General features: G+C 40.7%; 2 protein-coding genes across 8 annotated transcripts in view; both read right to left on the bottom strand.

The window, feature by feature from the left end:
- The window catches only part of LOC137637239 (mitochondrial ribosome-associated GTPase 1), a 410833-nt gene extending 407187 nt beyond the window's left edge, over positions 1-3646 (bottom strand). For all 7 annotated transcript variants that reach the window (XM_068369501.1, XM_068369500.1, XM_068369504.1 and 4 more), the window contains exon 1: positions 3077-3646. In XM_068369501.1, coding sequence (XP_068225602.1) covers positions 3077-3646 — 570 coding nt within the window. The remainder of the gene's footprint in view (positions 1-3076) is intronic.
- Positions 3646-27500, bottom strand: part of LOC137637240 (ankyrin repeat domain-containing protein 49-like) — a 124783-nt gene continuing 100928 nt past the window's right edge. Inside the window, exon 2 of the mRNA XM_068369506.1 lies at positions 3646-4178. Within this exon, the coding sequence (XP_068225607.1) occupies positions 3831-4178 (348 nt within the window). The 3' untranslated portion in view covers positions 3646-3830. The remainder of the gene's footprint in view (positions 4179-27500) is intronic.

Raw genomic sequence — 27500 nt, 5'->3', positions numbered from 1 at the left:
CAGCCAGAAGAGGGTATCGGTCTTCAACTGAAGTCCTTTTAGCAGAGGAATGTGCTTTTACCTCAGAGGGAGGCCGCTGTGCCCCGGTCTTACAGAGATGGACACCATTATTGACTGACCTTCCCCTTGATCTGGCTGCTCCAACCTTAATTACCAACTCTTGGGGATGATCTTCGTGATCCACGTGAAGGGAGGAACTCTCCTTCCTCTTTGCCTCCTTAGGCCCTGCACCTTTGGAGGAACCGGGAGGTGGTGGAGGAGCCTCTGCTACTACAACAGAAGGCTCTGGTCAGTCTATCTCTATATGTGACAGCCTATAGTTGTTTATGAATGAGAGCTTCCTGGTAGATCTCGATCCTCTGCTGGTTCTTGGCTGAACCAAATCCCCCGGCAGAGGAGAGGCTGCCCTATGAACCCATTTCCTTTTCTGCGGCATGATAGGAATAACCCCCAACTTCCCAGACAGGATTCTGACCGATGGTCCAGGTCTTGGTAGTCAGATAGTGGTTTTCTGAGGGGAAGTCGTGGTACTGCAAGAGGAGGAGCCTGCCTAACAACAGCTATGCTTGGGTCAGTAGGGCCTCTACTCTCCTTGGAGGAACTCGATACCTCAAGTGGGAAGGTAGGAGTGTCCAGAGGTGGAATAGCCGGAAGAACGTTGGTAGGTCCTGAGACCGTCAGCTTCACTGCCTGCATCAGGTCCAGGAACCATGGTGTGTCCTTCGAGAATGGTAATGATCCAATTGGGCACAACCAGGATGTTACTTTGGCTTCGCTGGAGTGGCAAGGAACGGTTCAGCACGAGAGGATGAAGCCTCATGCTCTTCCTTAAGCTCTGCTTCCCAATGGAAGCGAACGCCGTCCATGTGATTACCTAGTCAAACAAAAGATGATGGCAAAGCCCCCTTACAGGGAACTTGCTGTTCGTCCTAGAAAGCAGACCGATGGGGCGGTGAGCACGGGCAAGGTGAAGGCTGATAGGGACGCCCACGTACATAAGCACACACAGGTAAGGTGCTGACTACTTGTGCTTGCCTTGCCACCTGTGTGTAACGCACTGAGCGCACTAGTTAGGTAGCGCTCACAGGTGAGCGTGCATTCTCAATAATTTTTGTGCTCACGAGTCAGGATGAAAGGACTTGTCATAGTGGGGAGCGTGCATAATAAAGTTAGCGCACATGCCCCATCAGGCAGTAGAGCTCACCTGCCCACCTCGCATTTGGTTGTGTGCTCAAATAAACAATACTCGTCCGCAAGACTAGAAATAGCGAGCTCCCAAACTAGCGAGTCATTAAAAGAAGCTCTCCGGCTCCCTTTATCCTCTGAAGGGGAAAGGCGCACCCTTCCTTTCCCGTAAGGAAGAGGAAAGACGGGCAACTGCTGAATACTTGCGCGCAGGCAGTGAAGCAGGTTCTACCTCGTGCGAGGTAGAAACCTTGGGAGCAAGCTCCTGAGAGCTTGGCCTCGCAAATCGACGATAACTATGCTGTGTGCTATGGACATGACGGCGAGGAGCAGAGACTGCAAGCAGTTACCTAACTCCATCGTCATCAAGCTCAGAAAAGCTATGCTACGAGACCACTCAGGTGATAGATCTCTCTCCCACAGGTGGGAAGGACGATCAACACCTGTGACCACTGTTGGCAGCTCTTCCTGCAAGCAGATAGGTTGCTGAACAGTGGTTGGTTAAGGGTAACTCTCCCTTGTAAGAGGGAGCTGCCCAACACTTAGAGGCGGACCTCTGGACAGTCCACTCTGTTCCCCATCTGGCTGAGCGAACCCACAGAAGATACCAATTGTGACCTGACCTTAGAACATAGCCAAAGCTAGTCCCTGGGTTCACCTCGGAGGGATCCCCTGAGAAGTAACTCCGTGGAGTACTTGTTAGCAACTGCTCACGTTCACCTGCCGAAGCAGAACAAACGTTGTGGCAAGTAGGTGCTGAGGTCAAGATTATCGGATATGCAGAAGACTTCCCGTGACAGACCTACAGAGTCTTGAAGGTGAAGATGGAAATCAACCCCCTGGGCAGGCTATATGCTCCTGTATTATACCCAACCGCAAGACCTCAAATAGCTTTTACTTAGCTACAGCTGACACACTGCATCAGTAGAGAGAAACTCCCCTACGACAGCGACCGGCGCTGCTTCACTGGAAGAGGCAACAGAGGCCCTGGAGCGCAGGGTTGTCCAGGAGTCAGATGGGCGCCACTCGTACTCGACCGACTCCCAGGGGAAACCGACCCAGCACATTCAGTGGTGAGAGGTTGAGCTGACAAAGTACGATGGTGAGGTTTCTTCCATTTTGAGGGTGAACCCGAAGGGAAGAATCCCTCTTTGCCTTCTTCTTCTGCCGCCTTCCATACCTCAGCCACTGAGAGGGCGACCACTCCCTACACTCGCTACAAGGAGACTCCTACGTCCAAGAGTGACCTCTACACGCAGGACAGAGACCGTGAGGATCGGTCTCCACAGCGAACATGAAAGTGCCACACCGGCACCCTACAATGCTGGGACAAACCTGCATGGTTTTAGATCCCCACAGGCAGACAACTGAAAAAGAAAAAAGAATGGAAAGCTTTTAGCTTTTAAGCCACTTGCTCTTTAAACTTATTATGGTTAAGAGGCTTTTAACGGGAGAGAAAGACAGCGTCTACTCTACCGAGTCAAAATAAAAAGTGACATTCTATTACTAGTGCGGGTGTGAATGGGGTGGTTGTTCTACCCCTCTGCTAAATAGCAGAGGTTAGTTACAACTCGCAAAAAGCTTAACGGCTAGTTCCAACTATTGCTGAAATATATCACCAATGTAAACAGTGTATGGGTTTGTATATAGTGCCGCAACAAACATGCTTTGGTATGAAAACAAAGTACATAACAATATTGTGTAAGCCATTCCAATTTGTCAATAGCTAAAGATAAAAAATGTCAACAACCTATAATAAAACGGCTAGTATTACAGGTGCAGGAATAAAAATTAGATAATGTTCAGGAAGTATAACCTGAGATGCTTACCACAAATTTAAATATACCTGAGAGTTTGATTAATTGAAAAAAAAAACAAAGTCAATAAATACCTTTATTTTTTCTAAGACACTTTGAGTAACTCCAGGTTCTCCTCCCACAGCAGAAGCTTTACTTTTTCGTAGATGCTTAGCTCTCAATGCATTGATCAACGAGGATTTCCCTACATTGGGTATTCCAATTACCATTAACTGATATGAAGAATTTTCAGATCGATTATATCGGTCAGAATCCTCAATAAGTTTACATATTCTTGGAATTACACTTTTGATCCCTTTGCTATTTGGTAATTTACAATTTGTGAACACTAAGTCCTTCATACCTTGTCCATAGTAATAATGTTCAATATCCATCTTCTCCCTATGGCTAATCATGTCTGCTTTATTCATGACCAGAATGTGGGGTTTAATAGCTGTCAGCCTGTTTTCAAAAATAGGATTTCGTCCTGAAATTGGGATTCTTGCATCATGAACTTCTATAATGCAATCTACCGATTTAAGCTTCCTCTGCATTTGATTCAAACCCTTAGCCATATGTCCAGGAAACCAATGAGCAACACTAAGACCAGTAATATCATAAAACTTACGCATTTGCAATCCATGCTTTATTATCATGCCTGCCATTTTATTATCTTTCTTTATAAAACTTTAATCTCCAAAAAAACTCATAACTTTAAAAAAAGTTCCCAATACTTATATCACACTTTTAATGCACTGTAATATCCCCAATCATCAAAATTCATATATTAATTTTTAGTCAATAAAGACTATCAACAGAAAAAGTAAACTGTCTCAGGTAATGGGCACTTCACTTTTGTTCTTCCAAAGTATTCAATACAGGATCCATGACTTCAAATAAAAATTCATAAGGCCCACTTCTCATTGCAATATCTTTGGCAGTTTCCCCATTATCATTGGTAAGGAGAGGTTTTACAAGTGGATTCATTAGCAGCATCTGTAAAGTCTCCTTAGCTTGTGGATTAACTGCAGCAACATGTAATGGTGTCTGACCACTATTAGTTGTGGATGTAACATCACAGCCAGCATCTATTAATATTTCTGCACATTCAACATGATTCCAACGACAGGCAGAATGTAAAGCCGTCCAACCATCACTAGTTCTTGCAGTACTTGGTGCCCCTGCCTTAAGCAGCAACTGGAAAAAAATATAATCAGAAGTGAATTTCATAAATAGAAAATATTTCAATTATAAACATCCAATATTTCCCTATCTAATAATTCACAAAAATCTAAGGTAGGTAGGTTCCCTTAAACTCTATAAATTTTTTAAATATGTATTTTTCTTTTCTATACAAACCTGAGTCCTTTAATTTGGCTTACTTCTGGCAAATTATTGAGGGTTTGGCAGCCTGGTACAGCTGCATCACCCTCCATTGTACCGTATAGGTTGGTACAATGTTGCTCAGGGTTGAAAATTTACTCTAATTCTGGCCAAGACTTGTAAGGTGTATGTGTGGAAAGTAAACATTAATTGACTGTTTGTATATCTAGGAAAAACACCACATTTCCCGTGGCCTCTGACATTCTTCTTCAAATACCCCTAAAAATCACCCGGCATCTTCACACTAAGATCAAGTTTTATAGGGGATTTTGCCAATTCTCAAACACCCCAGTAATGACATACAAACAATCACACTAAAAAATATAGACCTGCAATTATCACCCACATGTAAAGAATAAATGCACTTTCTTTAACTAATGAAGGTAACGAGATATTTTTTTTTCTTTTTGAGAATAGTTGATTACTTGCAGAGTTGCCAACACCATCTACAAGCAAACATACTAATTAATTATATCAAAGCAGACAACATTAGGATGCATTAACTATTTATGCAGTACCCATGTATTTTCTCATATTTTGTTGATATTTTGTAATAAAGCAATATTTTGATAACAACTTTGTTGCATGATACCGAAATAATATAGATAGTTGTTGTTCAGCAGAACCTTGAAAAATCATGTCACTACAAGTTGAGTGCAATGTTACCAAGTTAGCTATATAGTAGCTAAACTCAATTCTTTTTAGTGAGGCAGATTTGCACCAACTCACAGGGGTGCCCTTTTAGCTCGGAAAAGTTTCCTGATCACTGATTGGTTGGACAAGATAATTCTAACAATCAGAGAGCACGAAACTTTATCAAGCTAAAAGGGCACAGCTGCGAGTCGGTGCACATGCGCCTCGTTAAAAAAAATTGAGTATAAACCTAAGACTCAAACAAACTACAGAAAAAATATTCCATCTTGTGAAATTTCTAGAGAATTCTTAGTTAGTTTCATCAATGATTAATTTTGTGTTACAAATTATACATGAGGAATTTTGGAATTACTGGAATCTACTTTTCTACCGAAATTTGATCAAGAGCATTTCGCAACACTGCTTTCATGTAAACAAATACTTGAGAACATTGTTACAATGGTAGCAACTATGGCTGATTTTGTGGTTTATATATGAATACATAATAAAATTGAGCTAACAAATGTACAGCTAATTAATATTTAGCCTACCTATCACATTTCATAATACAGTAATACCTTGAGGTAAAGTACGAGTGTCCCAACATACGAGCAATTTGAGATGCAAGCAAACCGCCGAGCAAATTTTTGCATTGAGATACGAGCAAAAACTCGAGATACGATGACGCTTTCAGATGGTGACACTAGGTGGCCGAGCGCGTGGGAGCTGCTCTCGAGGCCTGCAACACTAATTCCTTTCACATGATCCCCGACGTCTGAACACATCTCCGAGCATCGCTGTACAGTTTGCATTATTTACGTGTTTTTAACTTTATTTTGTGGACAATTATCTCAATAGTCAAGGGTCAAAAGCAAGCGAGTGGAGACCAGGGCAGTGATAAGAAAAATCGCATGATGACGGTTGATGTGAAACGTGAAATTATCAAGAAGGAAGAGAGTGCTGCACGAGTGTCTGAGCTGGGCCCCCATTACCAGAGGAGTACATCAATAATAAAGTATGTACCATCCTCAAAACAGAAGGCCTAACCATCCTGTCAAAGCTATGAAATGATGTAAAAGATGAGATGGAGAGGCTTCTGTTGTTGTGGATTAAGGAGAAGCAGTTGGCAGAAGATAGCGTGACTGAGGCAATCAGCTTTGAAAAGATCAGAACAATCTAAGAAGACTTGAAACAGAGGGAAGCAGCTGAGAGTGGGGAGACATCAATGCCAGTGGAGACCTTCAAAGCCAGTCATGGCTGGTTTGATAACTTCAAAAAACCAACTGGGAGGAGTACGTCGAACGTTTTGCCCCACTTGCTGCTGAAGGTGGTTACATCCTACAAGTCTTCAACTGTGATGAAACCAGCCTATTTTGGAACAAGGTGCCTAGGAGGACATTCATCACGGCAGAGGAGAAACTGACGGGCCATAAACCCATGAAGAATCGACTGACTCTAGCCTTGTGTGCTAATGTCACCAGTGACTGTAAGGTCCAGCCACTGCTGCTGTACCACTCAGAGAACCCACGTGCTTTCAAGAGCCAAAGGATCTTGAAAGAAAAACTTCAAATCATGTGGCGTGCAAATCCTAAGGCTTGGGTTATGAGACATTTCTTCACAGAATGGGTTCATCTGTGCTTTGGTCCGGCAGTCAAAAAGTATTTCTTGGAGAAAAACCTGCCGTTAAAATGTCTTCTGATCCTAGACAATGCCACTAGTCACCCTCTTGGTCTTGAAGAGCACATTCTTGATGAATTCAAGTTCGTCAAGGTACTCTAGCTCCTGCCCAACACCACGCCACTCCTCCAGCCCATGGACCAACAAGTCATTTCCAACTTCAAAAAACTGTACACAAAGCATTTGTTTAAGAAATGCTTCAATGTCACAGACAATACCAATCTCACCCTTTGTGAATTTTGGAAGGACCCCTTCAATATTGTTCATTGCTTGAAAATTATTGATGAAGCATGGCAGCGTGTAATGTGAAAAACCTAAATTCAGCGTGGGAAAAATTGTGGCCAGATTCCGTAGCTGAAAGGGACTTCCAAGGTTCAATCCGCCGCAGCCAGACCCGGGCCCCATTGTGCTGGAAGTGATCGTGTCTTTTGGAAAGGTCATGGGGCTGGAGGTAAATGAGGCAGACATGAACGACCTTGTCAAGGAGCATCAAGAAGAGCCCACAACGGAGGAATTGATCAAGCTCCAGAAGATGCAACATACGGAGGTATTGCAAGAGCTCAGTGGTGAGGAGGACGCAGAACCGGAGGAACTCCTTTCTTCGAAGGAGATTAAGGAAGTGTTGGCTAATTGGCAGGATGTCTGATTTTGTAGGAAAGAGACACACGGACAAATTGTCTTATGATCGTACTTCAGCTTATTACGACGACACTTTCCTAGGTCGTTTCCGCAACATCTTCAAAGGGAGAGAGAAACAAACCTCTTTGAATGGTTTTTTTTTTTTTAAAGGCCTACAACAAGTGAAGGTGACAGCAAGGCAAAAGAGCCAAGACACGTGAGGAACAGTAAAAAAAAAAAAAAAAAAAAATATGGTACGTAATAGAAATTTATTTCAAAACTGACCTAGTAAGTTAATTTCATTTAAGTAAATTTAATGTTTAAGTGTTAGGGGGGCCGGCGGCTTATGCTGTTTTTTAAGGACAGGACTTTGACATTGATACAACATAACAAGGTGACTTAGGGCATCTCTAAACTGCATAGAGTTTTTGCTTCTGACTTCGGTTTTGGAACGCCAGGGTGATTCATCCTTAAAATAAGTGTTTCTCAAATTCTATCTCCTTCCTTGATAATTAATATTAAAACCTGGCATTACTACCCTATGTAGATGTGATGTAGACCTCCAATGAAATGAGTTTTTTTTTTCTAAAAGTCATTTTTTTGATAGATATGAATTTTTTCATTATGGTAAAAAAAAAAATCAGAGAAAAAAATAAAGAAATTTTTTTTTTAAATCTAAAAAAGGGCAATATTTTATTGTTTTATAATGTATTTCTAAGTTATATACCAAATTTCAAAGCTATATCTTTAAAACTAGAGAAGATAGAATCTGAAGGTCAATAATTATAGTTTTGAGATACGGGCATTCAAAGTTTTTCTTTGTATTTTTACAAAGACAATATTAATAAGTCATGATTATTAGGAATTTTGTGTTCCTTTTTGGATATCAATAAATCAAAACAAAGTTATTTATTATAATTTAATGATATATTAAGATCGCTTTGCTCAATATCTTGCTTGTCACTCCTTCATCATCTCTCTCCTTCACTAACACCACTAATTTTGCCAATATTACCCAATTCTAAATTCTTATTAGAGCAAATTTTCCCTCTTCCTTATGTTAGCAAGATGTTGAAATTGTGTTTTCCTCTTTGGCATAATGAAATTCTTGCTGAATACGAGAAAAACAGACGTAAAAACAAGTGAATGTCAGAGGTCAAAGTCAAACGTGTACTCTATGAGGTTTGTGGTAGAACTGGAGGGCGAAGGGTGTAACATCAGAGTGATTCATTGTCTTGTGACTCATGGAATCTATACAGATGCCATTGCTCACAATTTTTTTTTACTTTAAAATCTAATAATTATCATAATTTACGATAACAGAAGAAATACAAACAAGCCTCGTTATTCACGATAGTTAGGTTACAGACACAGGTATGATGAAAAAATTTCGCGAATAAATACTACACTAGGGTGGATTGACTACTAACCTAAAAAGTCACTGCCCCTTTCCACGACCAGGTGCCCGAGCTGATGATTAATACAGTAAATATTGACTAATATTGTTTTAATTTGGTATCTACAACAGTTTATAATCACATGTACAGTGTACAGTATACTTGCACACATGTACACTACATACTGAACACAATAAGGTACAGTACAGTATTGTGCTAAAGTAAAATTTACCGAGTCGTCATCATCCCCATACTGTTCTGTATAACAAAAGTTGTTCCTATCTAGTAATACTGTACTGTAACCTAATACTCACTGATACTGTATATTACTACATGTACAGTAATATTATTACAGTACAGGTTAACTCTATTTACTGTAAGTGTTCTGTGTTTTCATTCAAGACTCATATCCTATGCCGCCACTCTAGTAGCAGGACACATCTTATGTGTTGTCTCTTACGCAGTATGTTATCTATACTTTGTTAAACAACTATACAATTTGACAACGATAAAACAACACACACACACACACACACACACTCTCTCTCTCTCTCTCTCTCTCTCTCTCTCTCTCTCTCTCTCTCTCTACCTTCGCTCAAAATCTATTTTTGGGTGAGGTAGCCATGTCGTCCTGATGGAAGTTCCTTCCTAGTAGCTTCCTAGGTTATATTTAACTACAGTGATATATCCCAGAGAATTTTACTTAAGGTATCCAGAATTCTAACTCCTGGAGCGAATATCCCTGGCTTTCGCCTTAAGGGATATCGCATAATATCAGAGGATGTATTATTGACACACCACATAGCTATCTACACCCCTAATAGCGCTTACACTTCGAGAGGGAAAAGTGGCAAGAATTGTAGGTGGGCCGTTATTAAGGCAACGCTCCTACACGTACTATAGTTGGGCGCCAGAATGACGTCACATCCCAGCGCCATCTTGTCATTCTTTGTAGCGTTAGCGAGGTGCTACAGATACAGTACAATTGGGAGGGATTCATTTATCCTTTGTAAAAGGTGGGTGGGTCCATCAGGACGACATGGCTACCTCACCCAAAAATAGATTTTTCGCTTCGCTCAAAATCCGTTTTTTGGGGTCGGGCCATGTCGTCCTGATGGAAGTTTACCAGAGCATTAATGTATCTGTGGATTTCCAAAAGTGCCAAAAACCGCGGGATAAATTTTCCTTGGTCATCTAGACCTAGAGGCACATGGTGTTACCGTCATACACCTTTCAACTGATCATGGACTATGTTAGTGCTTCCTGCCCCCTATAGGGAAGAGTCATGGGAGACTCCTAGGAAAAACCTGAGGATTGTAAGTTCAATGAACAATCTAGCAAACGAGTTTGTATATTAGTCTCATCATATACATGTAAAACATAATTTGTATTCTGAAACGAACAAAGTATGTATTGATTACTGACACCTCCCCTGGTCCACTTGGTGTGTTGTAAGCAGGGTAGACAGATTTTCATTCGTGTAGGAAATTTGTACAGTCAGTAAAGCAATCAGATATAAAATCAGTCATTACCAGGGACTGATACTTAATACCATAACACATAATTAGGAGGTTGTTCACTTAGAACAGATATAGAGTATGTTCAGAATATTTTCAAAATAATAGGATAATAAGTGCTCTGACACATTTATCTATATAGCATGCATAGAATTTGTAGAGCGAAATGAGACGCAAAATTCAAAGATGTGTTTATTGCTAAATAATAGATAGCAAAAATACTGTTCAATTTATAATACAATATAAAATCAAAGAAAATTTTTGGAAATATTGTGTAAAGCATAATAAAATAGTAATAACAGAAATATCTGTTTCATCTGAAAAGGAAACATGAAGCCACTGTAAAGGAAATATCGTAGTATTTCATTGTTTCACATTTCTGTCGTTACAGTTCATCAATACTTGCATAGTTAAACGCATGGCACATGTGTGTCTTTTATGCTTCTTTCACCTTATACTTAGAACAGTTCATAGTGTCACTGCTTAGACACTTCACTTAACATGTCACTCCGTAGGAGGAAACCATGTACACCCTTCACCAAAGTCCCAATTAGTGCAGTGTTTTTTGCAGAATTTAAGCGGCAGGTTTTATTACACTACCTGCTGCCACCACATAATGCTTTATTACTTGCAATTGTTTCGCGAAGACTTTCAAAACTCATGTTCTGAAAGAAGTTCAGCGACGAAGCAACTTTTCTCGGATCATGACCTGCGGGTGTGCTGTCTGGATCCGCTCTGCGAATGAAATAGGTGATCTTCACCCTTAATTGTTTCAAAGTCAATGTTGAACCTAAGGTTTTTCCTCTGAAAACCTGTCCTCCCCCAAAGTCTGAAGTTCTACGAAGATAGACCTTTAGGCATTCTACTGGACATAGAGATGCATCTTCTTTCAGAGGGCAGATTCTCCAGGGACCCCACCTTTTGGTGGGCAGCTCATTCTTAGCGAGAAACGCTGGGTCAGGAAAAAGATTCAGTTCTCCGGAGTCTGTGAACTGGATGTGGCCATCATCCCTCGAAAGGGGCACCATTTCGCTAACTCTGGCTCCTGAGGCTAGTGCAAATAAGATTGTCCCCTTTTGAGTCAAATCCTTTAGGGAGCAATCTTCATTGTTCAAGGTAGAGGCTAGATGAAGAACCTTATCCAAGGACCAAGAAATGGGCCTCGGAGGTGCTGCGGGCCGAAGTCGAGCGCAGGCCTTAGGGATCTTATTGAAGATTTCATTTGAGAAGTCCACCTAGAAGGCATATAGTAGGGGTCTAGACAAGGCAGATTTACACGTAGAGATTGTGTTGGCTGCTAAACCTTGTTCATGGAGATGAATAAAGAAAGATAAACAGAAATCTGTTGAGATCTCTTTTGATTTCTTTTCCTTGACCAAGGCAACCCATTTCTTCCAGGAAGACTCGTATGGTCTTCTAGTAGATTTCGACTTGTATTCTTCTAAAAAGTTGATACTCTCCTTTGAAATCCCGAACCTTTTCTTCACTGCTAAGGTGAGAAAATCATGAGATGAAGGTTCCGGGTTTTCTGTGATGAAGCGGAGACAGTCGACTTCTGCACTTGTTGAGTCAGAACTGGATCCGGCAACGGAATCAGCTTCAGTCGTAGTTCCGTTATCAATGGGAACCAGATGCTGTTGGGCCACTTGTGAGCCACCATCGCTGTTGTTCCCTGAAAGGATCTCAGTTTTTTGAGGACCTTCAGCAGGAGGTTGGTTGGAGGGAACAGGTAAATCCTGGACCATCTGTTCCAATCTATGGACATCGCGTCCACTGCTTCCGCTAGAGGATCCTCGTACGGGGCTACGTACTTGGGTAGCTTCTTGTTCTCGCTCGTCGCGAAGAGGTCTATCTGAAGTCCTGGGACTTGGCGTAAGATGAGGGAGAATGATCTTGCGTCTAGGGACCATTCTGACTCTATCGGGGTGAGCCTGGATAGAGCGTCCGCCGTCACATTGCGGAACCCTTGGAGGTGAACTGCTGATAAGTGCCATCTCTTCTTCTACGCCAGGCGGAAAATGGCCAACATCACTTGGTTGATTTGAGGCGATCTCGAGCCTTGTCGATTTAGGCATCTCATTTTCACTTCGATGTCTAAGATCAGCCTGATGTAGATCGAGCAGCGAAGTTTCAGTTTCTTCAGTGATAGAAAAACTGCCATGGCTTCCAGAATGTTGATGTGGAAGGTCTTGAAGAGGGAGGACCAGGTTCCTTGGACTTTCCGTTGGTGAGAGTGGCCTCCCCATCCTTCCTTCAAGGCATCCATGTGGATGGTGACTGAAGGTGGAGGTGGTTGTAGGGGTACCTTCTTCTTTAGGTACTTGGCCTCCGACCATGGCTTGAGGAGTGATCGCAGACGAGTTGGTATCGGTCTTGTTAGATCTCTTGGAGCGTTTGATGCGTATTTTCTCCAGACTCCTAATGCATCTTTTAATTGTGCTCTCAGTACTGGGTCTGTCACTGAGGCAAACTGGAGAGACCCCAGAACTCTCTCTTGTTGCCGTCTTGATATCCTGTCGGATTGAAAAAGTCTCTCGACAGATCCTGCTATCTCTCTCCTCTTCTTTGTTGGAATGGAGAGGCAGTGTGACTGTAAGTTCCAGTGAACACCCAGCCATTGGAACTTTTGAGCTGGAGATAGTCGAGACTTTTCCAGGTTGATCTTGAATCCTAGATGTTCCAGGAACTGGATCACTTCCTTGGAGGCTTGCATGCATTCTTCTTCGGATGCTGCCTATACCAGCCAGTCGTCCTGGTAGGCAATCACCTGAACTCCCTTTAGGCGTATTTGACGAATGACTGCGTTCGCAAGCTTTGTGAATACCCTTGGGGCTATGTTTACTCCGAAGGGAATGGGTCTGAAGCTGTATTGTCTCTTTACAGCTTGAATCCTAGGTAGGAGGAAACTTGTCGATTGATAGGAACATGCCAATATGCGTCCGCCATGTCTATGGAGACTGTGTATGCCTGTTTGGGCAGTAGGGTCCTTATGTGATGAAGAGTAAGCATTCTGAACTTGTGGTTCACTATGAACCTGTTGAGTGGTGACAAGTCCAGAATGACTCTGAGCTTTTCCGAATCCTTCTTTGGAACACAAAACAGCCTCCCTTGGAATTTGACAGACTTTGACCTCCTTAAGACTCTCTTGTCTAAGAGTTCTTGGACATATTCTTCCAGAATGGGGGTTGAGTGTTAGAAGAATTGAGGGAAAGTTGGAGGAGTTGTGTTTCACCTCCACCCCCAGTCCGTTCTTGATTAGGCTGTGGGCCCAGGGATCGAAGGTCCAGCGATCCCGGAAAAGGAGAAGTCTTTCTCCTACCGGAAGCATTTCACTTTGAGTGCTGGTTGGAGGACTTGCCTCCTTGGCCACGTCCACCTTTGTTGCCCCTACCTCTGGAGGGGCGTCTAGAGGAACCTCGAAAGGAACCTCGAGACTTCGGCCGAAAGGTCGTAGATTGCCTTTCAAAGGCTGGGGTAAAAACAGGCGACTGTGTCGCTACTTGCTGGGGCACCAGCTGAAACGTGGTAGGTGGTTGTGTCACCATCTGGGACACTGTGGCCACGGGAAGTTGTTGTTGTCGAGGTGGGCGAGAGGGCACTCTAAGTCGCTTGGTCTTCCTTTTGGGTTGGGGACCCTCCTCGCTGGAGGACTTTCTCTTGGTCGACAAGCCCCACTTATGGAGAAGATTCCTATTCTCCGTGGCAGCTCTGTCGATAACCTCTTTGACCACTTCGCTTGGGAAGAGGTCTTTTCCCCAGATGTTGGAAGCTATCAGCTTCCTGGGTTCGTGCCTCACCGCAGCCGATGCGAACACGAACTCTCTACAAGCCCGTCTGGCTTTAATAAAGTTGTACAAGTCTTTGGTGACCGTTGCCAAATGAGCTTTGGCAAAGACCATGTACATGTCTGGGGTATCTGGAACACTTGCCATTGTCTCTAGTCCAGTCTGCAGGGACATAGAGGCGGCAAGTCTCTCCTTCGTTTCCTGCTCCTTGCGCAGGAGGAAGTCCGAAAACTTAGGGAGGTCTTCTCCGAACTGACGTCCGGCAATGTCAGCCTCCAACTTCCCTACTGAGAAGGTGTTATAGATATCCTTCCAGTCTGCATCACCTGATGGTAGGGCAAGGGAGAATGGCCTACTTTCTTCGAGTGTGGGGCAAGGTTTCCCTGCCTCGACTGCCTTTAAGGCTGCCTTGAACCCTTTTTCCATAAAGGGGAAGGCACGGGAAGAAGCAGCAATGAAGGACGGGTGCTTCTTGCTGAGAGCCGGTACCTTGGAGCTAGTAAAGGCCCTCTCTTTCAAGGTACTGGTGAACAAGGCCTGGGCTTTGTGGAGGTCCAGTATGATGACCTCTTTCGGCTCTGTTTCCTCTTTCAAGGAAGGTTCCGTCCTTAGACAAACGTAGAAGTCAGGATAGGCTCCTTTGCTGGGCCAGAATTCAATATCCTCTACTGGGACCGTACCCAGCTTGTCGGAGAGGAAGATCTTCCCTCTTGACATAGGCATGTGCTCAGCATATTCCAAGGGTTGACGTCAGAGAAAGGGGGAAGTTCCTTAACGTTTAGCTTCCTCGGGGCTAAACGGGAAGTCACGAGCTGGTGCATCTCAGTCCGAAGCGAAGCTTCCATCTCAGATGACTCCTTCATATCCTGAAACATAGACAGGAGAGATGTTAGGGTATGACATATCGTGTCCAACTGGGGGGCAGAGGAAGTCGACGGGACAGGCTTAGTCACCAGAGCCGATGAAACCGAAATAATTTTAGTTCGTTCATCGTCGCCCTCAGGAGGTAAGACAGACTCCTGGTCCTGCTCTTCTGCTAGAAGACACTGTTCCGTGTCCTCGGAAACTACCGACATATTGTCTTCCAGCTGGATGTCCTTCATGGCATCCGAAACTTCAGATTCTATCGGAATCTGGACGAGGGGGATCTCAGCTTGAGGTTGAGGGATAACTGCATCCTAAGATGCCCTAGGGAAAAGACAGGCTCTCATCCTTTTGTTAGGAAGGTATGGGCCAGTGGTATTCTTTTGAAAACCCCTGACCCATTTACGCAGCTTCTCTCTTGCTGCATCCCTTGACTCAGTCGACTTTTGGTCATCAAAGGCCTCAGTAACCAGATTGGAACATACGTCACATACCTGGGGGTCCCAATACTTAAGAGAGCCCTTCGTCGTTGCGCAGCGCGCGTGGGTCCTGCATATTCCATGGCCGCAGAAGTTCTTACTGCGGACCTTGCAGAAATGGTTCCCGCACTCGGGATATTCCTCCTGTAAAGAAAGGAAAGGCGGATGAGTATTCGGTGAATTGTCACACAAAATTCTTCATACAATGATATGTATATTTTAGCTTAGGATAGGTAAGCTAGAAAGGAAAGAGGAAAGACACCTACATGTGTTTCCTGCTCAGCCAATTGCTATGACCTCCCTCAATATTAAATCTCGGGCATTCTAAGATAGAATTATTAAATTAGACATTTATCCTCAGGATATATAAAGATGTAACATAACACTGTCTTCAGGAATTCAATATTGGGGATTGAATGTAGTGATCATTGACAATTCTTAAAAGAAAGAATCGCTTTCTTTATCAAGTGGTCTCACAATAGGCTGCCCATGAAGCACCTTGTAGGTTGGAAAATGTATCGGCTACCGTACAGACCGTACAGTGGTTTATTTATTGCAGTATAATCAATATCGCATTCTTTACTGACCACACCACAGCCATATACTGTAGCACCTATCGGCATATGCCGGCAGTTCCTGGGTTTTTAGAAGAAGGTGTACTGCCTTCAAGTGGTAGTGGGCGGCAGACCGTCGGCAGTTGCATGCCGCCGGCAACCGGGGGGGTCACCGACATTTGGCGGTCCCCCGGCAGCCGGCGGTGAGTGATATGTCGTCAGACAAGTATTCGACCGGCTGCCGGCAGTCATCATAGCTACCGGCAGCTGGCCAGTGTGCGCCGGCTGTCGTTGGGTCGCCGACCGTCGGCAACCCATAACATTCGGCGGACCACAGTCCTGCCGGTTGCCGGCGGCTCCATGGCCGCCGGCAGCTAGGCCCAGGATACTTGGTAAGAGAGAGAGAAAGCATGGATGGGAGGGGGAAGCAAAGACTCAGCCTTGCAGCCCTCCATCCAGAATAAGGGTTCATATGGAAGGGGGAATTACATTCGGGCTTTCATCCAGCCACAACCCTACCGGTACCAGCCGGCAGGGCTATGGAAGGCATGCCAAGACAGGACTGAAGAACACTCGTTAGGGTGGGGGAATCTCTGCCGGCAGCCGGCTCAGCCGGCAGTCGACAGAGAACCCGAGCCAATCCCACAATCTACCCGCACAAGGGTCGATTGTAGAATGATGGCCAAGATGTGTGAAGGCTAGGCCAACACTAAAGGACTGCAAGGGGAGGGGTGAGGGTCCTGTAGGTGAGGTAGTAGCCAGCAGGTTCTACCCCACCTAAAAAGACTCTGTTCCAAGTCTGGGGTTAGCCTAATAGGATGAGATGGCAGCACCCACGCCACTGTCTCAGGTGTTAGGAACAGAGTCTAGTGTCGGAGACCCTAAGCAAGGGAAGAATTCAATTCTTCAGCTTAGGATCTGCAGGCACAGGACTGTCTGCTACGCCACAGGGAGGAAGCATCATATCATATAATGCCTTCAGGTGAGGCCTAGGGAGGTCTAGCCTTCTGCATCGGTAGCCTAACCTAACTTAGGAATTCAATTCACCAAGCCAGACGGCCACTGACCACAGACGAATATTCTGATGTTCTGTCGAAACTCAAAACCAACCCTCTGCGGTTGAGAGAAGGGACAGAGATACCCTAGCCTAGAATTACCAGAATAAAATTTACGGTAAAGCCGACTAGGATTAGCCTAGGCTAACTCAGAGGGAAAGAGATTGCTCTTAAATCTCCCAAGGAGATTAGTATCTACTTAAAAGAATAGGAGGTGTCAGTCTCCACTTGAAAAGACGATACAAGGGCAATCGGGGACATGTACTGTATGAAAGTATACTAAAGCCCCTACGCTAGTAGCCTAAGCGCAGTGAGGATCGGTCACCGAAACACTCTCTTATACTATCTTGGATGAGGAAAATTTATATGCAGTAATATCTTATATGTATAAAATATTGCCTAAAGCTTCAATAAATTATCACACCAGGAAAACTATATCATGCATGAGAGTAAATGTAGGTGGAGCTCGGTAAATAAATTGCCAAATCCACGGTACAATCGGCATTATATACAATTTCCTAGCTAAATTGCTAAATAGCTAAATTTATTAAAGCGAAATATTCCGGGAATGTTGTTCGTGCTAACTAAATGGCACATGCAAACAGAACGATCGCGTCCATGACGCCATCCGGTTAGGCAACAGCTCTTGTTACGTTAATTACGACCTTAATCGAAGAGAAAACTGGCAAGAGCTTACATTTATACAAATTAGAGATAATACTCAACTTTCCAGAGGCAGATAGAGCTGGAGAAAGCATCATAGCGGTAAATAAACTCCAAAATAGTGAGAAGCACAGGGGATAACACCGAGCTAGGTACGCTACTAGAGAAAGAATGACAAGATGGCGCCGGGACGTGCCGTCATACTGGTGCCCAACTATAGTACGTGTAGGAGCGTTGCCTTAATAACGGCCCACCTACAATTCTTGCCACTTTCCCCTCTCGAAGTGTAAACGCTAATAGGGGTGTAGATAGCTATGTGGCGTGTCAAGAATATGTCCTCTGATATTATGCAATATCCCTTAAGGCGAACACCAGGGATATTCGCGCCAGGAGTTAGAATTCTGGATACCTTAAGTAAAATTCTCTGGGATATATCACTGTAGTTAAATACAACCTAGGAAGATACTATAAAGGAACTTCCATCAGGACGACATGGCCTGAGCCCAAATATATATATATATATATATATATATATATATATATATATATATATATATATATATATATGGGCGGAATATCTTGAAAGTTTACTGAATGTAGAGGATAATAGGGAGGCAGATATAATTGATGTTGCAGGTGTTGAGGTGCCGGTGATGAGAGATGAGAATGAGAGAGAGATTACAATAGAGGAAGTGAGGACAGCACTAGATGAAACGAGAGTAAGAAAAGTATCTGGTATGGATGGTATGAGAGCTGAGATGTTGAAGGAAGGGGGTGTGACTGTACTTGAATGGTTGGTGAGATTGTTTAATATGTGTTTTGTGTTGTCAATGGTACCAGTAGATTGGGTTTGTGCATGTATTGTACCACTATTTAAGGGTAAGAGGGATGTGCATGAGTGCTGTAATTCAAGAGGTATTAGTTTGTTGAGTGTAGTTGGAAAAGTGTATGGTAGAGTAATGATTAATAGGATTAAGGATAAAACAGAGAATGCAATCTTAGAAGTACAGGGTGGTTTTAGAAGAGTTAGGGGTTGTATGAATCAGATTTTTACAGTTAGGCAGATATGCAAGAAATATTTAGCAAAAGGTAAGATGGTGTATGTTGCGATTATGGATCTGAAGAAAGAGTATGATAGAGTTGATAGGGAAGCAATGTGGAATGTGATGAGGGTATATGGAGTTGGTGGAAGGTTGCTGCAAGCAGTGAAAAGTTTCTACAAAGGTAGTAAAGCATGTGTTAGAATAGGAAATGAAGTGAGTGATTGGTTTCCGGTGAGAGTGGGGCTGAGACAGGGATGTGTGATGTCGCCGTATTTGTTTAACTTGTATGTTGAAGAAGTGGTGAGAGAGGTGAATGCTCGAGTGCTTGGACGAGGATTAAAACTGGTAGACGAGAATGACCATGAATGGGAGGTAAATCAGTTGTTGTTTGCGGATGATACTGTACTGGTTGCAGACACAGAAGAGAAGCTTGACCGACTAGTGACAGAATTTGGAAGGGTGTGTGAGAGAAGGAAGTCGAGAGTTAATGAGGGTAAGAGTAAGGTTATGAGATGTACGAGAAGGGAAGGTGGTGCAAGATTGAATGTCATGTTGAATGGAGAGTTACTTGAGGAGGTGGATCAGTTTAAGTACTTGGGGTCTGTTGTTGCAGCAAATGGTGGAGTGGAAACAGATGTACCTGTCTGCTAAAGAAGGTGATGAATGCAAGAGTTGATGGGAGAAGTACAAGAGGAAGGCAAAGGTTTGGGTGGATGGATGGAGTGCAGAAAGCTCTGGGTGATAGGAGGATAGATGTGAGAGAGGTAAAAGAGTTTGCTAGAAATAGGAATGAATGGCGAGCGATTGTGACGCAGTTCCGTTAGCCCCTGCTGCTTCCTCCGGTGCCTTAGATGACTGCGGAGGTAGCAGCAGTAGGGGACTCAGCATTATGAAGCTTCATCTGTGGTGGATAATGGGGGAGGGTGGGCTGTGGCACCCTAGCAGTACCAACTAAACTCGGTTGAGTCCCTTGTCAGGCTGGGAGGAACGTGGAGAGTAGAGGTCCCCTTTTTGTTTTGTTTCATTTGTTGATGTCAGCTACCGCCCAAAATTAGCGGAAGTGCCTTGGTGTGTGTATATATGTATATATATATATATATATATACAGTGAACCCTCGTTTATCGCGGTAGATAGGTTCCAGTCGCGGCCGCGATAGGTGAAAATCCGCGAAGTAGTGACACCATATTTACCTATTTATTCAACATGTATATTCAGACTTTTAAAACCTTCCCTTGTACGTAGTACTGTTAACAAACTACCCTTTAATGTACAGAACACTTAATGCATGTACTACAGTACCCTAAACTAAAACAGGCACAAATATTAAAGGTGATTTTATATCATGCATTTCCTAAACATGCTAAAAAGCACGATAAAAAATGGCAACCAATGTTTTGTTTACATTTACCTCTGATCATAATGTAGAAACAAACTGGAGGTAGAGCTTTGCTTATTACCCAGACATATTTCCCATACTTTTCCCTTAGAACTACATCACATCTTCCTACTTTAGATATATATATATATATATATATATATATATATATATATATATATATATATATATATATATATATATATGTGTGTGTGTGTGTGTATATATATATATTTATATGTATACACATATACATACCTACATATATACATAAATACATGCATACATATATATATATATATATATATATATATATATATATATATATATATATATATTACTGTATATATATGGGTTATGGAAAAAATCCGCGAAGTGGTGAATCCGCGATGGTCGAACCGCGAAGTAGCGAGGGTTCACTGTATATATATATATATATATATATATATATATATATATATATATATATATATATATATATATATATATATATATATGCAGAAGAACCACAGGGAAAATGAAAATACGGAATATACACTTAAGTCCTGACTAGTTTCGTGTTACTTCCTCAGAGGACTGATTTATTGAGAGAGGTTTCTTACAATTTATAGGGAAAGCAAAAGTACGAACATACATATAGAAATTTAGAGAACAATGACACTCCCTTACCCGCTACCTGGGCTTGACTCAGGTGTTGAGTAGGAGGAGTTCGCAAGCTCGTTAGACACCTGCTAAAAAGGGTCATTTCTAGTGGCGGGTATATTCTTGATTTCTTCTTATTTTACTTTCAATACAGTTATTTATATATCAATGCGGTAGCCTTATCTATATAAATACATAAGCAAAACATACACAAACATATAAATATATATACATATATACCATATATACATATATACATACACACACACACACACATATATATTTATATATATATATATATATATATATATATATATATATATATATATATATATATATATATACATACACATACATACATATATACAAATATATACATACATACAGATACAAATACATATACATATACATAAATACATACACATACACATACATATACATACACATACATATATACATATATATACACATACATATATACATATATACACATACATACATATGCATATATACATTTATATGTATACAACATTAATATCATAAACATATAATCATGTATATATCAATACTTATATCTAGCATAACACTATATATTGCCAATATACTTATGCATACTATATAAAATAATTGTTTCCTTTAATGAATGGTAGCTTAGGTCTAAATATTAATTTCACACCGACGTTAATTATTCACAATACATTCAATTCTACATTAAGTGGTTAATGTTTTTTTATATAGCTTACAAATCTCTTTACATATAAAGGCGTCGAGTTTATACATTCCATGACCAATATTCAAGTTGTTTTCAAAGGTTTCTTTTATGAAACTGGACTCTATGATATTTCTTTCTACTAAGTTATTTGAATGAACCAATTTCTTTGCACCTGACCAATTAATAGGGTGATTTTTATCTCTAACGTGGGCAAAGAGTGCATTATTATCTTGAGCATACCTGACACTTTTCTTATGTTGTTCAATTCTCTTTTCTAGGGCTTTACCAGTTTTACCAATATAGTATTTTTCACAAGCATTGCATGGAATACGATATACACATCCCTTGGTAATGTCAGGAGAATTCTTTATTAAGGCTGTTTTTATTGTATTTTTACTCTTAAATGCTACATTTACATTGAAGTTTTTTAACAGTTGGGGAATTTCTTTAAATGAATCACAATAAGGTAGTACAAGTAAATTTTGTGTGTTGTAGTTTTTTCTGTTATCATTACCGAAAAAAGTCTTTTTTGCTGTTCTTAGGGCATCATCTAACACAATTTCAGGATACTTTAGTTTTTTACCTATTGCTCTAATACCATTTATTTCGTCATCAATATATTCAGGGCTGCAGACTCGGAATGCTCTTAAAAACATAGAAGTAAATACAGATTTCTTAACTTTGTTGCCTTGGTTTGAGTAATAATGGACATATGCCGAGATATTCGTTGGCTTTCTGTATACACTGAACTTGAGACTATTATTACATCTATGTATGCGACAGTCCAAAAAAGGTAGGGTACAATTATTCTCCAGCTCCATAGTGAAATTTATTGATGGTACCAAACTATTCAATCTAAGAAAAAAGTTATCTAAATTTTCATTTCCTGGCCACACACATATTATGTCGTCAATATATCGAAACCATTTTACATTATTAGGTATGATGTTATTTATGATTCTGCTTTCAAAAAATTCCATATATAGATTGCTCAATACTGGGGATAAAGGGTTTCCCATAGCCATACCAAAAGTTTGTGCATAAAATATCCCATTGAATTCAAATTTACAATCTTTTATACATAATTTAATTAATTCTATTAAAGTGTGTTTGGAGAATGGTAGATTCAATTGTCTATTATCTAATGTTTCAGATAAAAATTCCAACATGTCATCAATAGGTACTTTTGTGAATAGTGAGACTACATCAAAACTGACAAGCCTACAGGTACTGTTGATCTGTACTTCATTCAGTTTGTTAATCAGGCCTACATTATTTTTTATATTTGAATATGAGATGGTGCCAACTAAAGGATTGAGGATATTCACAAGGTACTTAGATAATTTATATGCTGCTGAACCTACAGAGCTAATTATTGGCCTAGCTGGATAATTTGGCTTATGAGTTTTAATAGTTCCATACATATATGGCAATGTTGGTGATATTGTACAAACCTTTTTTATCAGATCTTCATTCCCTTTTAATAACTCTTTCACTTTTTTGTTGTAACTACTATTCACAAACTCAATTGGATTTTTTCTTAATTCCATGTATGTGTTTTCATCACTTATTCATGTGTATATATGTATATATGTATATATGTATGTGTATATATATGTATATATGTATGTGTATGTATATGTATGTGTATGTGTATGTATTTATGTATATGTATATGTATTTGTATCTGTATGTATGTATATATATGTATATATGTATGTATGTGTATGTATGTGTATATGTATATATATATATATATATATATATATATATATATATATATATATGTGTGTGTGTATATGTATATATGTATATATGTATATATATTTATATGTTTGTGTATGTTTTGCTTATGTATTTATATAGATAAGGCTACCGCATTGATATATAAATAACTGTATTGAAAGTAAAATAAGAAGAAAACAAGAATATACCCGCCACTAGAAATGACCCTTTTTAGCAGGTGTCTAACGAGCTTGCGGACTCCTCCTACTCAACACCTGAGTCAAGCCCAGGTAGCGGGTAAGGGAGTGTCATTGTTCTCTAAATTTCTATATGTATGTTCGTACTTTTGCTTTCCCTATAAATTGTAAGAAACCTCTCTCAATAAATCAGTCCTCTGAGGAAGTAACACGAAACTAGTCAGGACTTAAGTGTATATTCCGTATTTTCATTTTCCCTGTGGTTCTTCTGCATCTGAGCATCACGTTTTCCTGTGATTTTTACGCATAAATGGATACCACGTACTCCTTCCAGACTTTCTGTACGACTTTCCCTATCTTGGTATATATTATTAGAGAATTTACAGACGCCCTCACACGCGCCCATACTACTAAAGAACACCTGCGGTTTCTTCGTGAATGCTGGGAGGAACAAGTCATTCCGAAATGCATGATAACGAAATCCCTATTGGAAAGAGAAGATCAACCATTTGGTGATATACAGAGAAGTATATTAGAAAAGCATATAAATTCAATGAAAATTAAAAACCGAAGAGCGTTTGAAGACTTAACAAGAAAAAGGAGACATTTTGAAGCCTCAATACCAACGGATTGGAAAGACTCACTTCGAGGTTTCTGCTATGGAGATATGAACGAAAAAGTGTATAGAAAACTCAAACAAAAGCATGACACGAAACTCAATGCACTGATAGAAAGTAGCCCGTGGACTACAAACGTTAATCCAGAATGTGTGGTTAATTTGTCAAATAAAATTCTAGATAAAAATGTGAAGTGTGCCTTAGGATACGGTTTAAATTTCTCGATGTCATCAAGTGCAGTGAATAGTGTAGAAATTACAAATGGAGTGTGTAACCTGGAGAAATTCAGTGATATTTCTGTAGAAGTAAATATGATTAAGGGTATTATATACAGCAATATGAAAAAACCAGTGGTTCCAAATTGCCCAAAAAGATTCAAGAGAGCAATTGCCGAATTGAAGCAAGATAGAAATATTAAGTTGACAAAAGCCGATAAATCTGGAGCACTGGTAATCTTGAATAAAAATGATTATATAGAAAAAATGAAAAACCTCTTGAGTGATGAAAACACATACATGGAATTAAGAAAAAATCCAATTGAGTTTGTGAATAGTAGTTACAACAAAAAAGTGAAAGAGTTATTAAAAGGGAATGAAGATCTGATAAAAAAGGTTTGTACAATATCACCAACATTTCCATATATGTATGGAACTATTAAAACTCATAAGCCAAATTATCCAGCTAGGCCAATAATTAGCTCTGTAGGTTCAGCAGCATATAAATTATCTAAGTACCTTGTGAATATCCTCAATCCTTTAGTTGGCACCATCTCATATTCAAATATAAAAAATAATGTAGACCTGATTAACAAACTGAATGAAGTACAGATCAACAGTACCTGTAGGCTTGTCAGTTTTGATGTAGTCTCACTATTCACAAAAGTACCTATTGATGACATGTTGGAATTTTTATCTGAAACATTAGATAATAGACAATTGAATCTACCATTCTCGAAACACACTTTAATAGAATTAATTAAATTATGTATAAAAGATTGTAAATTTGAATTCAATGGGAGATTTTATGCACAAACTTTTGGTATGGCTATGGGAAACCCTTTATCCCCAGTATTGAGCAATCTATATATGGAATTTTTTGAAAGCAGAATCGTAAATAACATCATACCTAATAATGTAAAATGGTTTCGATATATTGACAACATAATATGTGTGTGGCCAGGAAATGAAAATTTAGATAACTTTTTTCTTAGATTGAATAGTTTGGTACCATCAATAAATTTCACTATGGAGCTGGAGAATAATTGTGCCCTACCTTTTTTGGACTGTCGCATACATAGATGTAATAATAGTCTCAAGTTCAGTGTATACAGAAAGCCAACGAATATCTCGGCATATGTCCATTATTACTCAAACCAAGGCAACAAAGTTAAGAAATCTGTATTTACTTCTATGTTTTTAAGAGCATTCCGAGTCTGCAGCCCTGAATATATTGATGACGAAATAAATGGTATTAGAGCAATAGGTAAAAAACTAAAGTATCCTGAAATTGTGTTAGATGATGCCCTAAGAACAGCAAAAAAGACTTTTTTCGGTAATGATAACAGAAAAAACTACAACACACAAAATTTACTTGTACAGTGAACCCTCGTTTATCGCGGTAGATAGGTTCCAGACGCGGGCGCGATAGGTGAAAATCCGCGAAGTAGTGACATCATATTTACCTATTTATTTAACATGTATATTCGGACTTTTAAAACCTTCCCTTGTACGTAGTACTGTTAACAAACCACCCTTTAATGTACAGAACACTTAATGCATGTACTACAGCACCCTAAACTAAAACAGGCACAAATATTAAAGGCGATTTTATATCATGCGTTTCCTAAACACCTAAAAAGCACGATAAAAAATGGCAACCAATGTTTTGTTTACGTTCATCTCTGATCATAATGAAGAAACAAACTCATTTAGTGTACAGTACACATATATGTATAGGTTAGTTTTTGCATCGATTATATTGATTATACAGTACTGTACTGTATGTTGATTTGTTTATTACCAATGTTTTAGTTTACGTATTTTTCTTAGGACTTCCAAATGAAATGTTTTTCTTTATGACGCCGCCTGAAACGACGGCGTGTACGCTCAGTAAACAACCACGCTCAGAACAAACAAGGCATTTAACGCGCATGATGATAGTGATAAATACATACAGTATTTACAGTAAAAGCATTTACAAAATATGTTACCTTACAAATATAAATTATACAGTATTGTACGTAGCAAAGCAGGAAAACAATTTACGAGAGAGAGAGAGAGAGAGAGAGAGAGAGAGAGAGAGAGAGAGAGAGAGAGAGAGAGAGATTGTTTTACGTACGTAAATGTAAATTTTAAACAAAAAAAATATGATAGGTTACAACATGTAGACTTTTAAAACCTTCCCTTTAACTTAATGCATACAGTACGTACATTACTAAACTATAAAACAGGCAGTAAGAATATTAAAGTAAAAAATAAAGATTGTTACTGTACTCACCACGAAAGAAGTTGAAGAAAAACTTGAATGGTGATGGCGATGAATTTGCTGCACAGTAGAAATGATGATGATGAAGCTGATGATGTGTTCTCCTGTGCAGCCAATGATAGTATTTTACGTCTCTTCAGACGGAGGTGTCTTTTCCTGGGACACCTCTTCAACTTCTTCCTGGGAAACTTCAATTTCTTCCGAAGGCGTACTAGCAGGAGGAACTGGCTCTTTTTTGCGAGGCTGGAAGAACATTGTGATCGGAAATTGTTGCCGCTGCTTCTTTTTTCGATCCAAGAGCATTTTGTAGGGAGTCATTATGTCATCAACCTTGTTGCAGAATTGCATCGAGCGAACCATATCCTCGTCCCACTCTTGCAACATTTCTTTCAACTCCTTCGCGTGGTTGCAGGCCTTGGCAAGCCGTTCTAATGTTAAGCCCGTTTCTTCGACATTTTCTTGGGTCTCTTCCTGGGTATCACTCTCTTCCTCACTTGCCGATTTCGTCAGGTCTTCGAGGTCTGCGTCAGTTAGGGGCTGGGAATGGCAGTCCAACAACTCGTCGACGTCTTCAGTCGTCATGTCGCCAAACCCGTCACCTCCAATTATGGCAGCCAACTGCACAGATTTCCGTATTGCAGAGTGTTGGATTTCCGACGGAGTAAATCCCTTGTCGTCGTAAACAATATCGGGCCACAACTACTTCCAGCTCGCATTCACGGTTGCAGGTTTCATCTCTTGAAGTGCCTTCTGAATATTCTGCAGGCACGTGGCTATGGTGTACTGCCGCCAGTACGCCTTCAAGTTAAAATCTTCATCCTCGTCATCTTGGGCAGCATCCACACACGCAACGAGGTCCGCCAAGGTATTCTTCGTGTAGAGGGCCTTGAACGCCCTGATAACCCCCTGGTCCATCGGTTGAATTAATGACGTGGTGTTGGGTGGCAGGAACTCAACCTGAATGCCCTCATGCGACAGGTCAGTTGCGTGTCCACCAGCGTTATCCATAAGGAGAAGGATCTTGAATGGCAAGCCCTTCTCTAAGAGATATTTACTGACTTGCGGGATAAAACACTGGTGGAACCAGTTGGAGGTCAG

This window comes from Palaemon carinicauda, unplaced genomic scaffold (assembly GCF_036898095.1).
Source record: "Palaemon carinicauda isolate YSFRI2023 unplaced genomic scaffold, ASM3689809v2 scaffold6, whole genome shotgun sequence".
NCBI classification, from domain to species: domain Eukaryota; kingdom Metazoa; phylum Arthropoda; class Malacostraca; order Decapoda; family Palaemonidae; genus Palaemon; species Palaemon carinicauda.
Note: the sequence above shows the minus strand (reverse complement) of the source record. Positions and strands in the feature narration are given on the sequence as shown.